The following is a 15337-nucleotide window of genomic DNA, read 5'->3' on the forward strand; positions in this document are numbered from 1 at the left end:
TAAAGTGCTTTCTGAACAACTGGCAGTCAGCATGTTTTTTAAGGTGAGCGATATACATAAAGAAGTATCAGCATACATTGGGACACTGTAAGAGCAAAGGCTGGGCACAACACCAATGTCTACCAATTAGAATCTGGTTAAATAAATGATGGTAACTCCATATAATGGAATATAATGCCACTAAACAAAGAATGAGGAAGCTCTTCATAGAGAAGTTCTTGATAGGGAAAGATCTCCAAGATATACTGCTAAGTGAAAAAAAAAGCAAAGAACAGAATGGTGTTTATCCTATGCTCCTATTTATGTATAAAAGGGAGAAAAAGAAAATTCTAATTAGTACATTTGTAAAATCTCTCTAGCAGAATATACAAGAAACCAATAATAGTGCTTGCCAATAAAAGAGGGAAGCTGGCTGGGTGGGGGTCAAAGATGAGAGAATGACTTTTCACTATATATCCTGTTGCACTTTTATTTATTTATTTATTTTAATGTTTATTTATTTTTGAAAGAGAGAGAGAGAGAGACAAAGCACAAGCAAGGGCAGGACAGAGAGAGACAGAGAGGATCCAAAGGAGGCTCCAGGCTCTGAGCTGTCAGCATAGAGCCCAACACGGGGCTTGAGCCCACAAACCTTGAGATCATGACCTGAGCCGAAGTCAGACACTTAACCGACTGAGCCACCCAGGTGCCCCAAATTGTGTTGCACTTTTAAATTTTTCTTTTTTTTTAAAACCTTTTCAGGCTTGCCAGGTCTTTTTTTTTTTTTTTTTTTAATGTTTATTCATTTTTGAAAGACAGAGAGAGACAGAGTACAGCAGGGGTGGGGCGGAGAGAGAGGGGGAGCAGAAAATCAGAAGCAGGCTCCAGGCTCTGAGCTGTCAGCACAGAGCCCGACGCGGGGCCCGAACTCACAGACCGCAAGATCATGACCTGAGCCGAAGTCAGACGCTCAACCGACTGAGCCACCCAGGCGTCCCTTAAATTTTTCTATCAGGTGAACATATTACCCAAGAATGACAAATACATAAAAGATAAGCCTTGTTAAAACTTGAAAAAAATACTAACGAGATGGTATTTAGTATTGGAGGGGAAAAAGCATTTAGGTGGCATTGCAAATGTACAGGGACATCAAAATAAGGGCTTGGATGATAGTGGTGCCCAAGGGATGGAAACCAAGAGACAGATGAGTGACACTGTGGAGGAAGGTGGAAAGTGGCTCTTCCCACAGGTGTTTCACAGGTAGTTAGTGCATCCTTTTCCCTCTCTCTCTCTCTCTCTCACACACACACATCTACACACACGAACATACACATGCACACACAATGGTTCATGAAAAAATAAGTCGAAAATTTTAAAAATGCCGAATAATCACAAAGTCAGGAACACAGTATGCAGAATTTTCCAAACTTGATTTATAGAGCATCTCTTCAGAGTAGCAAACCACACTCTTTTGAACACAGCTCTCTTGTGATAGTAATATCCCCTTCTCCTCCTTCTAAGTATCAAGGAATGCCCTTCTCTTCACCCTCTATCACACCGCATCCTCTGTGCATTGCGTAAGAAACCTGTTCTCTTTGAAGCTGCCCTTGGCTGCCTTCAATGACACCAAACTTCCCAACAGTAGATGATGTTCTTAATTTCTGCCACTATTACCCCCGTATAGACCTCTAAGATAGCAATACATGTACTCATTGTAAATGTGTCATTATACGATTCTCCTATCCCATATCACAAGCAACCCGAATGGTTTGTTCATCTTTTACCCCACTAATTGCCTAGCAAATTGAATGGCATATAGTAGGTACTCAATAAAAGCATGAATAAGTTAATGAATGTATAAAATATTGGGCTATGAATCACAGTAGAAATGTGTAAGTCCTGGCTCCACTCTTGACTAGCCAGATGTCATTTCTCCTCCCTCTAATGTAACACACTAAGAGTTGGGTTGAGCGATTGCTGGTCTCTTCCAACTCTGTGTTCTATCATTTGCTTTTGGCTAAAGGCCTATCCAGTGAGCACTCTGTCCTTGTGCCACGGGAAGGAGAGACACCTTCACGCCCAGGACTGGAGCTACCCTACCGCCTCTCTCTTCTGGTGCACCAGACACAGAAATGGAAGTAGTGACGAGGGGAACAGTGAGCAGGCTGAAGGGTCCCTCTGCTTGTCACTACAGAAAATAGGCTGCTATTGGCTTAGAGCCAATATGCGACACCTTCCTGAAGAATGGCTCATTAATAACATGTCTTCTTTGCTTTCATTTCATTTTGCATTATAACAAATTATGAAACTGTATTAAGGTCATCCCCATGAAAAACCTCCCCATAAAATAATAAGTGTGCGTGATGCCTATTTTGAACCAGAGAGAGTCCAGAGTGCCATGATTTACAAATCCATGGTCAGTTATCAAGTAAGCAAGATGTTCGTGGGATGTCTAGAGGTAGCACTTACTATTAAAAGGGCACAGGGTCAATGTTTCTGGTTCCCTACTAAACTGTGAAACTACTTTGTATGGTCATATTTTCAAATGACTCTTTCCCTAACGTTTACTGAGTGTATAATTTATACCATTGGCTAAGTTGGGTGCTGTTTAAAAGTGCTGTGGGCGGGGCGCCTGGGTGGCTCAGTCGGTTGAGCGCCGACTTCGGCTCAGGTCATGATCTCGCGGTCTGTGAGTTCGAGCCCCGCATCGGGCCCCTGTGCTGACAGCTCAGAGCCCAGAGCCTGTTTCAGATTCTGTGTCTCCCTCTCTCTGACCCTCCCCCATTCATGCTCTGTCTCTCTCTGTCTCAAAAATAAATAAACGTTAAAAAATTTTTTTTTAAAAAAATAACAGTGCTGTGGGCAACCTGGGTGGCTTATTCAGTTAAACGTCAGCTCTTGATTTTGGCTCGGGTCATGATCTATCTCACAGTTTGTGAGATCGAGCCCCAAGTCGGACTCTGTGCTGACAGCATGGAGCCTGCTTAGGATTCTCTTTTTCCCTCTCTCTGCCCCTCCCTCGCTCATGCACGCATGCACACTTTTGCTCTCAAAACAAGTAAACATTTAAAAAATAAATAAATAAAAGTGCTGAAAAGAATCCAATAAAAAGTCACTGTTTAAAAAAATCATAGGATCTGTTGAATTCTTATTAACTATTGTTTATGTTTTGCAAAGGCTAAATGGATATAAATTGTTCTCTTGAAGGAGACAGAGTTTACTCACAGTTTATGATGTAATGTTAAATGAGGCATCAACTCTAAAGAAGAAAAGTACTATGTGTGCATTGTAACTCAGTACAAATAAAGAGCAAACAAGACCTCACAAGGTAGCTACCTACTCAGGGAGACAAGTGAACGTTTAATCTGTACTGAACCCACTGAAGGAAAAAAAAGGAGGACATGAAATAAATTTAAGACACAACTGCTATGTTTCACATCACTGCATGGAAATTCCTCATCTAAACTGCTTAGAAATAAGATGGCAAAATAAACTCCAAATCCTTCCCAATGAAATGTTTTGAGGATGTATTACTTCCCTACAACTTCATACTTGTCTTAGGCTTTCTGGTTTGCACACCCCCTGGCTGTACCAGAAACACCCCAAATTGTTTTTTTTCCCATTTTCCAGTACCCTTTGATAACCAGATAGGGAAAGAAAACAGAAGAGACAATCTAGTCTGGGTCTCTTTGCAAGGGAAGACAAAGGCAACTTTTGATAGCTATTTGGGACAATACAACTTTGAAGAGGTCATTTTAAGGATAAATAAATGGAGCATCTCCAAAACTGGAAAGTGTGCCTAGAATTTAGGTAATCGCAGCCGGGGGAAGGAAGTGGGAGCAGCTGGTGTGGGGTTGCCAAGTTCAATTGATTCAGGCTGGGAAAAGCAGAACTAGCAAGCAGGACCTCAGCTTCCTGAAAGAAAAGGAGCAGGCTGGGAGTTCCTGGCTGGAGAGAATGTGGTCCCCAGCTGGTGACCTCTGGGTCTTCCCTTCTGATCCCGCTTCCTGTCCAAGGGGAAGTAGGCAAGGGTTCCACCCAAGTTGGGTAAAGGAGGGTTATTTCTTATACTCCCTAGCTCCATCCTCTTACCTAAGTTCAACACTTCAAAACACGATGAGACTAGGAAATATCAAATGGGCTGTTGTGAACATCCCGGGCCTCACCAAGAGGGTAGGATTCAACTTTACTCTTCAGCATGCTGCAAAAATAAAGCTGTACCAGCTCAGGAAGAACACTCCAACACAGGTGTCACAGAACTGGCCCATCTTTAAAGTTAGGAAACTAATTACGTTAGTGCTTCCATGTTAGGCTTGCATCAAAGCTCATGTTAAAAAAAAAAAAAAAAAGCTCAATAATCTAACAAGAATCCAGAAAATCATATTTTTATAGGACATGAAATCTGTGCGCAGACTTAGAAATATACGTGATGATAAGTCAGACAAGATGGAGTTTGCCCTTCTCTGACACTTACTGTGTGTGCCTTTAAGTCACTGTATCTCTCTGGGTTTATTTCTCATCTGTAAAGAAAGTATCTTTCATCTGCCTAATCTATGTAGAAAGTACCGAACTTGTCTATCTCGGATTGTTTTTCAAGAATAATTGAAATAAGCTCATAAAAGTATGTTAAGCATTTTAAAGACATACATAGTTTGAGTATTAATATTATCAAAGCAAACAACCCCAACTCAATTCCTATTTTACCAGATCTAGACATATTTTATACCTTATTGTTTTGTGAGCAGGGGTGAGAACATATCCTTCTCTTCACATGAACAGCTGTCGATTAAATCAACCTGTACCAAAAGTCAGGTTAAATTATAACAAAGCTGGAAAGTAATCCCAAAAGAAATTTTGACTCTCCTCTCATCCCTCTAAATTTTATTTTATGTTAAATAAATATGTCTTTGTGGGAGGACTCTACTATAAGTAGAGGTGTCTTTGAATGTGGCTGGGATGTTGAGGAGCGACATTCTACACATAAAGGATTTGAAACAGCTTTTTTTTAAATATTAAAATGATAATTTTATAATCCAAAGTATTAAAAAAATCTGTGAATCCAGCTAATATAAGTAAATTTCTGAATACATATATAAATGGGAGAAAATGGACAAACCTCCAGTGCAGAAGTCCAAGTAATTTATGTATATGCTCTGATTGAAGAAAGTAGAGCATAATTCTTCACTCCTTTTATTTTTTATTTTTTTAATCATTTACATCCAAATTGGTTAGCATCTAGTGCAACAATGATTTCAGGAGTAGATTCCTTTACCCATTTAGCTCATCCCCCCCCCCCCGCCCCCACAACCCCTCCAGTAACCCTCAGTTTGTTCTCCATATTTATGAGTCTCTTCTATTCTGTCCCCCTCCCTGTTTTTATATTATTTTTCTTTCCCTTCCCTTATGTTCATCTGTTTTGTCTCTTAAAGTCCTCATATGAGTGAAGTCATATGATTTTTGTCTTTCTCTGACTGAAACAGCTTTTTAACACAAACTTCTCCTTATAATGTATTGCCATTACAATTAACTTCCTCTTCTTTGACACCAGCTATTTGTCTCAGCAGCACCTAACTGGAACAAATTACTCAAATACAGGTATTTCTTATTAAAAAAAAAAAAAAAACCTCTATTGTTATGAAGCTACAGGCAAAATGAATTTCTGTACAGTAAATTACATTTTTTGCATAAATTTCAGTAAAAATTTCAAGGATGCATTCTACAAGGACCTAAATAGGATAATGGGTTTGTGTGCCACATAGATCAGCTTGCACAGCAAGAATCACTTATTTATAATGAACAAAAGGGAACAGAATTCAGGCAAGCCTTGCCCCATCTGGGTGGGAGTCAGGAGGCTTTCAGACTCGGATCTTCAGTGTGCAGAAGTATTCTTTCTTGCTGTTTACATATTCAGACTCATGGGCCTACGATGGAAGTCTCTACAAATGAAGAAAATATCTGGTGCCAACTCAGTGATATGATGACATTTTCCACTCGCAGTGTAGGATAGACTTCTTTCTCTCTTTGACAAAAATGGTAATTAGACACTAGAAAGAGTGGGTGTGGGTGGGGAGGTAAAGGAGGAATTAGATAGGAAAACAAAGGCGTACTCTATCCAGTATACAGGTAATTCCTCAGTAGATGTAAGATTGCTAATTGACATGAAAGAAAACTGGATTCTCCAATCTCAGGCCCTTTCCAAAAACTCAGGGATGGATTCTACACCTGGGAAATCAACTCATGCTAAATAAATCATTCATCTAGTTTGTCTGATCTTCAGAGAAAATCTTGATAAAGAGGTGCTCACATGTATTACTCGTCTGCTCCTCCCCCAAGTTACCTTTTTTCCCTCCCAATTTGGTGGGGAATGATTATAGCTCAGATAAAAGGTAGACCCTTCCTATAAGTAAAATAGAGAACACGACTGTTTCCTCTCTCAACAGAAAGAAAAATCTGTCCATGAAACAATATGAAAGTTTGTGACGCTATGTTGAACCAGGGAGAGTAGAGAGTGCCATGGTTTACAAATCAATGGTTGGTTATCAAGTAAGCAAGATACTTGAATCCAATAAAAATTCACTGTTAAACTAAAAAAAATAAATAAATAAACCATTGGAAAAATATAAATTTTAATTTCATACACAACTCAAAATCTAAAACTAGATTCCTCTGAGTAATTAACTTTGGTAAGGGAGGTTAAGACTTTAAGAAGAGGAACTGGCAGTGTAAGAGGGGGAAAAAATGTACAGGTTTAAGAACACAGTGGAACCTGAGTAGATTCACCAGATCCAAGTAAAAATTCAATTTAAGTTCGAGGTATTTGTACCAAAAATGACCCTCATATCTTCACCAATTGACTAGAAGTTGGCAGAATCACTGAAATTGACAACAAGGATATCGCTGCTCTTTTCAAAACTATAACAATTTGCTTTAAGTGGAAATGAGTAAGTACCAGAAAAACATAATATCCAGTTTCTCACAATAAGCTCTAAAGGAGATTGGGTCCCTCTATACCTGCAAGATAAAAGATCATCAGTACCACAGAGCTGTCTGAATGAGAAACTATGATAGTTGTCAACGTTCATCATGTCAGAATTTCCTTCCTTTTCAAGACTTGAATAATATTCCATTTTGTGTATATCCCACATTTTATTTTATCCATTCATCTCTTAATGGATATTTAAGTTACTTCTACCTTTTGGTTACTGTGAATAATGCTGCCAGGGACATGGGTGAACAAATATCTCCATGAGATCCTGCTTTCAAGTCTTTTGGATATTTTGTCCAGGAGTGAAATTGTTGGATCATATGGTAATTCGATTTTTATTTTTTATTTATTTACTTTTTAAAGGTTAATTTATTTTTGAGAAAGAGAGAGAAGCAGAGGGAGACAGCATAAGCGGGGTAGGGGCAGAGAGGGAGGGAGAGTGAGGATCTGAAGCTGGTACTGCACTAACAGCAGAGAGCCCGATGCCGGGCTCGAACTCACCAACCCTGTGAGATCATGACCTGAGCTGAAGTCAAACGCTCAACCGACTGAGCCACCCAGGTGCTCCTGGTAATTCTATTTTTAATTTTGTGAGGAACTGTGTATTGTTAAAATGAAATAACTTTTCAAGCAATGATTAAAAAGAAAAATACAACTAAATTTCTTGAAAAGGGAATAATCTCACATAATCATTACTTTTCCACATAAGCATTTCAGTCTCTAGAGAAACATTTATTCCGTAATAGATAACATGGGAATAAAGCCTATCTTAGTGAGAAAGAAAGGTCCAAATGCATCTGAGCCTTTTTCATCACAGTTAGAATGCAAGCAGAAAGAAATTAAACACTATTTGGGGATTTAAATGCCCAAAATATATGTAAATTATCCGGAAAGATACAAAGTACTGCAAACTTCTTCCTTAAGAAAACAATTGTGATGGGGCACCTGAGTGGCTCAGTTGGTTAAGCGTCCGACTTCGGTTCAGGTCATGAGCCCCAGTTCGTGGGTTTGAGCCCCACGTCGGGCTCTGTGCTGACAGCTCGGAGCCTGGAGCCTGCTTCGGATTCTGTGCCTCCCTCCCTCTCTGCCCCTCCCCTGCTCACACTCTGTCTCTTTTTCTCTCTCAAAAATAAACAAACATTAAAAAAAAAAAAAAAAGAAAAAAAAACATTAAAAAAAAAAAGAAAACAATTGTGAGATATTTCAACTATAAAAAAAGCATAGAAATTATCCCACACTCATGTATATACCACCTAGACTTAGAAATCAAAAATTGCAGATAAATGTGAAGACTCTTGTCTTTCCCCCCAGTCCTATTCTATTCCTATCTCCCAAAGAGACAACTATTCTGAATTTGTTGTTTGTAATTCCCATGTGCACATCTATCCTTCAAAACGCAAAGACGTATGAAAGCACTGCCTTGCACGTGATTAGATTTTGTATGGATGGTATCATACCGCACACACGCTTCTGTGATTTGTTTTTTTTTCTCTCCACACCGTTTCTGAGATATATTGATAGTGACACATAAGACTCTAGTTAATTCATTTGAGTGCTCTAGAATATTCCACTGAATGACTCTACCAGAAGGTATTTATTCATTCCCTTGTTGATAAGTATTTACCAATTCTCTGGGGAGAGGGGTTATTACAAACAATGGTCATATAACATTCTTGATTAGTCCCCTTCTGCATGCCAGAGACTCTTTTTACAGTACACATCCAGAGACAGAGTTGCTGAGCTTCTGTGGTATGCTCATCTGATAATATCTAGGTGTTGCCAAATTGCTCTTTGGAAGTAGTGCCAATATACCCTCCCACCAGCAGTGCCCATCTCCTACTCTCCACAGCCTTGTGGTGGGCACTATAAGGGCTTCTAATTGTTGACTATCTGATGGTATGCAGGGGTATTTCCTTGTTTTGTTTTGCTTTGTTTTTATAAGCAGCACTGTTTAAAGTGAGTGGGGAGTGGCTTGCAGGGAAGAGAGGGAGCTGAAGAAAGGAAAAGGGGAATGAATCTCAAGAATTAGAGCTGAGAGCAGTTTCAAAAAGGAATTTCTGCCGATAGAAGAAATGGCTCATTAGAACAATTTCCACACTCTATACAACAGCCCTTTGTTTCCCTCAAGTCCTTTCTGATGTCAGATGCGTTTTGTGGGTCTGTCCCACGGCTTATTGGTTAGGCGTGTCCAGGCTTACGCCTCCATTCTGCTGAGAGACCCCAAGTGGAGGTCTGATCATTTCTGTAATATATGAAATTAATCTGGAAAGAACTGTTACAGCCATTTCTTATTTTCAAGCAAGTGTTAAGTCTTAGCATAGAGTCTCATTAACACGCACATAAGAAGTTATCGTGATATTTATTTAAAGAAAACAGTGAAGATTGTGTTGTTAAAATGCTAAGGGAAAAAACTATCAACTTCTCTTTCTCAAAGTGCAATGATCTCTTTCTGAAAAAAAAATTAAATATTTCATTCATTCTTACTACAGTAAGATAGTACTTGCAATTTCAAATGTATACAAATCTTATTGCAAGTACATGATTTGATTAGATCCTCAACATCCTTTCATATGGAAACCCAGACACAGATATCAAGTATTTTTATGTTCCTATCAATTATTTTTTAGGAGCCTAAACTTAAATTTTTTTTCCTATGATTTTGCTGCCAAAGAGAAACTGCTCTCTTCAACAAAGAGCAGTAGATGAAATAAAACTGGTGCAGCTGTACTTTCTAGATATCCAAAGAATCAATGTACGTGAGGCTCGATATGTGACCAGAATAGCATTCTCGTTCTGTCTGTGCCCTGTGAAAACAGAGAGATGGTTCATTTTTATTTTATTTGGCTAATCTATACATAATATATTTTTACAGTATATTTTACAGTAACTCCTGTTCTGCCTTATTTCACAGATGTTTTCTTTTCTGTTGGTAGAAGGCAGGGATAACGCCTATAATGAACTACAATGGAAATTAATAAAATTAAACACACACACACACACACACACACACACACACACACACACACACTTTTTTCTCAGTAGCAGAGGACCAGAAAAATTTCTAGGGCTCAGAGGAAATTGTTAGACTGAAAAAAATTACTTTCTGTCCCAGAGAACTTGGTCCTTTGCAACCAGACACTTATTTGGACCAGGAACAAGTTAAACAAACAAACAAACAAACAAAAAGTGGCAAAAGCTTAAGCTAGTGGAAGGAGTAAGAGAAAAGACAGGATGGCTGTTGTACGGAACAATTCAGGGGGCAGACATAATTTATGGGTTTTCTCAATGAACACACCTAACAGGAAAGTCAGATATCCTTCTAACTAGAAGAAACTGCAATGAAGTTTAGGGGTTAGGAGGGTGGGCTTCGGAGTTAGGCAGATGATTGAAATTATTTGAGTCTCAGTTTGCAATTCTATAAAATAATGGTATGACAGCACATAATATACCCCACAGGGATGTTTTTAGAATTAAATGTGAAAATGTATGTGGGTGAAACACACAGTAAGTGCTCAGTTACAAGCAGCTATTAGGTACAAGATAAATGAGTATATTTTAGATAGATTAGCCTGTTTAAAGAACTATTGTATTCAAGTACCAATAACACTTCTAAACAAAGGCTGGCAAAAAGCAATGAATCAATTTATTTGTTCCATAAACATTTCTGATGAGCTTCAACTCTTTCTCTCAAATGTCATTTTAATTCATTTTTTAAAAAATTTCTCCAGGAAAGAATAGTCATAAATGAAATCACAAAATAACCATAGGGCAAGAATAAAAGTAGGGTGAAGTGAAAAATGTCTAACACAACACTGCCTGCTTAGAATACTTAATGTAAATAAAATAAAGTAATGCAATAAAAATAAAAAATAAAATAATTTCATTCCTTTATTGACTACTGATATGTTATAAATGGTAGTAAATCAAAATGTTTAATTAAAATACACCACCACAAAACTTTATGATGCATTAATTAGAGGGGTAAATCTAAGGTAAAATAAAGTAAGGGTAGCTTAAAGAATTTCTCTGGGTAAAAAAAAAAAAAACAAAACAGATTCAAACAGAGTAGGGGCAAATCTCTAAGGACTATTGCAGAATATTCTGTAAAGGGACAGCCTATCAATGGCCAGCACAATGCCTGGCCTTCAGTAAATGTATATTTGCTAAATGAAACTACAGATTTTCAAAAAAGTCATACAAGCTTTAGATATTCAGATAAAAGCAAAATACGACTTTTTTTTTTTTTTTCATGGGTGTGGGGTTAGAGATCTTCATATAGCAATTACTAAACGGTTGGAAATATGGCTCTGGGTTTTAGGTCTCCATGTTCCCAGCTTGGCTTTGATTTGAAAACTGGAAGATACAGATAAGAATAAGTTGCATGAAGCTGGCTGGAAGTTTCACAAAGGAAATGGATGATATCAGACTCAGCACGCATTTCACAGAATTGTTAGATGCTTTTCAAAGAATCACACGGTGTAAAATCACTTGGCCTTGCAGAAGCATTTTAGACAATCTTTTTGGATGGAAGAAATACCTTCCTATCATTATGCCCCTATAATGGAGAGAATGATATGCTGAGTTTTGTAGACAAATATAGTAGGTTTTTATTTCTCCTTTCCCTAAGTTGTTGAGTTACTGAAATCATCTCCCAGGGAAGAGGATAGCAGTTTTCTGGTGATATTTGGAGAATTTCTCTTCCCGAGTACTTTCAGTAGAAAGCGTATTTCTAGGTGGAGACAGGGTGTGCCCAGTGAAACCCTCAATGGTGACACAGCATAAGGCTTGACCATACTTCATGCCATCTCCATTTCCTTCTCCAGTGGACTGGATGACTTCCTAGGAACGCAGTCTCCCCAGCCGCAACTCTAACTGCAGTTCAGAACTCAACACGACCATTTTTCTACGTGTCATCGAATTTCTTCTCCACTGAATTCTAGATAAACCTCAAAGCTTCACTAGGAACTGCTGTGTAATTGTTAGACTGACAAAAACAACCTTTCACAAACATAAGCTACTTAAGGAGTTTTGGATGTCAGAGAGACCGAGAGGGATCCCTAAAACTCCAGTGCCTACAGTAAACATGGAGTAAACAAGTCAGGTACCTTCAGTGACTGCAGAGAGTCTGAATTATTATCACAGTAGAGGATGATGTTGTTGGCCATGCTGAAACTTTCTCTGACCCCGAGGTGGTAAAACAACGATGGCTGTCGGAAGGCGTCACTCATCTCCACCACAGCGATATCTGCAAACACAAAACAAAGCCCCCCAAAGATGACACCTAAATAATGCCCGGTAAGCACAGTTTGATTTCAACAACTTAGTATTCAAAGAGGAAATGAGGAGATGATAGGGATTTTCCCTCCTCACTTACTACTGAATTTTGAATTTGTAGTTCTACCTGGAAGTGGTTTTAGAAAATGCAGCAAACCTGCATTTTTTTTTTTTTTTTAAACACAAAGGAGATCATATAATTACTGGAAACTAAGCAAAGTCTGCCAACGGTGGGCTGCTGGGGCTACTTCTCTCTATGAAATTTCAACTTTAAAACAAGTGAACTCAGGTTCCAGAAGCAGATCCGCAGGAAACTGCCTTAAGTGATGAATGTAAAATAAGACTTAAAAAAGCAAATAGGTAAGGGGCACCTGGGTGGCTCAGTAGGTTAAGCCTTGGACTCCTGATTTCAGCTCAGGTTATGATCTCACTGTTCGTGAGACTGATCCCCACATCTGGCTTTGTGCTGACAGTACGGAATCTGCTTGGGATTCTCTCTCTCCCTCTGCCAGGCTCACATGTGCTCCCTCTCTTTCTCTCAAAATAAATAAATAAATATTAAAAAAATCAAATAGGTAAGATTATGAATTAATCCAGAGCTGTATTTTACAACTAATTATTTATTGTTATCAATATCCAGCAAGTCCCCAGCAAGTATAATCAAGAAAAAAAAAGAAAGCAAAGATACAGAAAATTATGACTAAGAAGGATAATATAACCAGATACAAATTCTACCAAAGCTCAGAGAAGACTAACACCAAGATAAGTATAAGCCTGACACCAAAATTTGATAATAATGTCCAAAAAATGAAATATAGATTAGTTTCAAACTTATTTTGTATATGGACAAAAATATGAAAAAAAAAACGAAGAAAATGCACCAAGCATTACAGTATAAGAAAACTAGATCACGGGTTTACAATTTATTTTGGGAATGCAAGGATGGCTCAATGGAAAAAAAAAATTATCAGCATCTCCACAAGTGTTCCAAGTGCATAATTAAAATCCAAAACCCATTTCTCATTAAAAATAATTGCAAGCCAAAAATAGAAGTGCATGCCTTTAACATGAAAATGATATATATTCACAACTGCCAACTTTGTTTATAGGTATTCCCAGGAAAATCAGGAAAAAGACAAGGCAGCCAATTATTCCTACCACTAGTTGGCTTTCTGAAAATCCCAGATAATGCAATAAGATTTCACAAAGAGATATAATATTATAAAATAAAATACACAATTATCATTACTTGGAGATGTTTTGGCTATCAAACCAAAAAAAAAAAAAATCTCAATAGAATCAACTAAATAACTATTATAAGCTATAAGATAATTTAATAAGGTGTTGAGATGCAAAATCATCATGATAACCAAGAGCTCCCTTTGTAATCATAACTAGTAATATTTGGAAAATATAATGGTGAAACAAATCCTAATCACGCTTAAAATGAAAATGTTAACATACCTTGTGACAAATTTAACAGATGTTGCTAACTTGTTAAAAATGTTTGCAATATATGAGAGATGAAAGGTTAATATCACTATAAATCATCTCTTATTGTTCAATTTAGAATAAGCAACCATAAAGACATCACAATAGAAAATTAGGCTATGGATACAGGCAAGCAAATTCACAAAAGAATAACTAAAATGGCAAAGAAATACACAAATAATATTCTATACCTCACTATGAATAAGTGCACATTAGGCAAACTGTAAAATGCCACTTTTTTTTGTCTAACAAGTGGTCAAAAATATTAAAGAGTGCCAATGAAGATGCAGAGAAATGATACTCATATGCCAAGGAGAAGTTTAAACTTCCCGGGAGACTTAAATACTTAAAATTATTTACACTTTTTGATCGAATACCTCCATTCCTAAGAATTTACTCCAAGAAAATTCCTATAAATGTGGCAGGTTTACTTGTAAGGATGTCCACGGAATTTTTTTTTTTTTGCAATAAAATGGAAAACACCATTAATAGGAAAATAGGTATGTGGGTAAGTAGATACATAGGTAGATTCAAATAGTGGCTTATTATGCAACCATTGAAAGCTACATTTTTGAATCGCTATATTGTACACCTGAAATTAAATATAACACTGTATGTTAACTACACTGGAATTAAAATAAAAAATTAAAAAAACAATATTGTATAAGAATATTTAGCAACAGAGGTAAGCTCAAGCTATAGTAAGTAAAAAAAAGTATTAAATATAATACATTATAATGTATACATTATATGTGAATATATGCATGTGAATAAAAAAAATGTCTGGAAAGTTGTACACCAAAATAACAGCTGCGTATTGCGATTGTGCATTATTTTTTCTTCTTTATTCCTTCTATATATTTTTTACAATTTTTCTTACGAACATTGATTACTTTTAAAATTTAAAAACCTACCAAAACACAAGAAAAACAATACTGAAAACCTGTGTGACTGAACGTAAAACTGAACCGCAGCACAAAAAAATAATGCAGACTCTTAAGCTGTTTGATGCAATCGACCTTGTCTAATGAACGTGAGATTAGAATTCACATTCTGTGGAGGAGAAATAAATCAGATCAAACGGAGGCTGAAGACAGAGAGGATTTAGTGAGGTTATGAAAGAGGCAGCCAGGTCACAGGAGCTTCAAAAGATTTTTTTTCAAGGCTAAAATGACTTACGGGCTCTTTAATACAAATAAAGAGTTTTCTTTTGGGGTCCTTCACATTTCTACATCAAAAATCAACACATGAGAAAATGAGTCACTGCATCCCACCTACACGCCCCATCTGCCTCCTGCACCCACACTGTTTCCTCCTCCTACAGATGCCAGCCACTCGCAGTCAGTCGTAGGGCTCTAAAATCAAGAGACAGCGTAACATGGGGCTGAAAGAAACCGAATGAAGCAGTGGCTGATGAAAAACAAACGAGAGATGTGCAAAGAAAAATACTAGCTAAGTTAAAGCAGTCACAAGAAGAAGGGAGATGGGTTATTTCCAGAGAACTGCCTCCTGGGACTTGATGCTAAAATAAAATAGAAACACTGCAGGAGGCTTTTAGATTAAGAGTGAAACTAGATATTCAAAATAAATGGTACAGGCAAAATGGAG

The 15337-nt window shown here is 37.5% G+C and overlaps 1 protein-coding gene across 4 annotated transcripts in view; it reads right to left on the bottom strand.

Moving 5' to 3' along the window:
- Nucleotides 1-15337, bottom strand: part of MAP3K5 (mitogen-activated protein kinase kinase kinase 5) — a 205864-nt gene that overhangs the window by 128341 nt on the left and 62186 nt on the right. For all 4 annotated transcript variants that reach the window (XM_042987198.1, XM_042987196.1, XM_042987199.1 and 1 more), the window contains exon 2: nucleotides 12070-12209. In XM_042987198.1, the coding sequence (XP_042843132.1) occupies nucleotides 12070-12209 (140 nt within the window). The remainder of the gene's footprint in view (nucleotides 1-12069; nucleotides 12210-15337) is intronic.

This window comes from Panthera tigris, chromosome B2 (assembly GCF_018350195.1).
Source record: "Panthera tigris isolate Pti1 chromosome B2, P.tigris_Pti1_mat1.1, whole genome shotgun sequence".
In the NCBI taxonomy this organism is placed as follows: domain Eukaryota; kingdom Metazoa; phylum Chordata; class Mammalia; order Carnivora; family Felidae; genus Panthera; species Panthera tigris.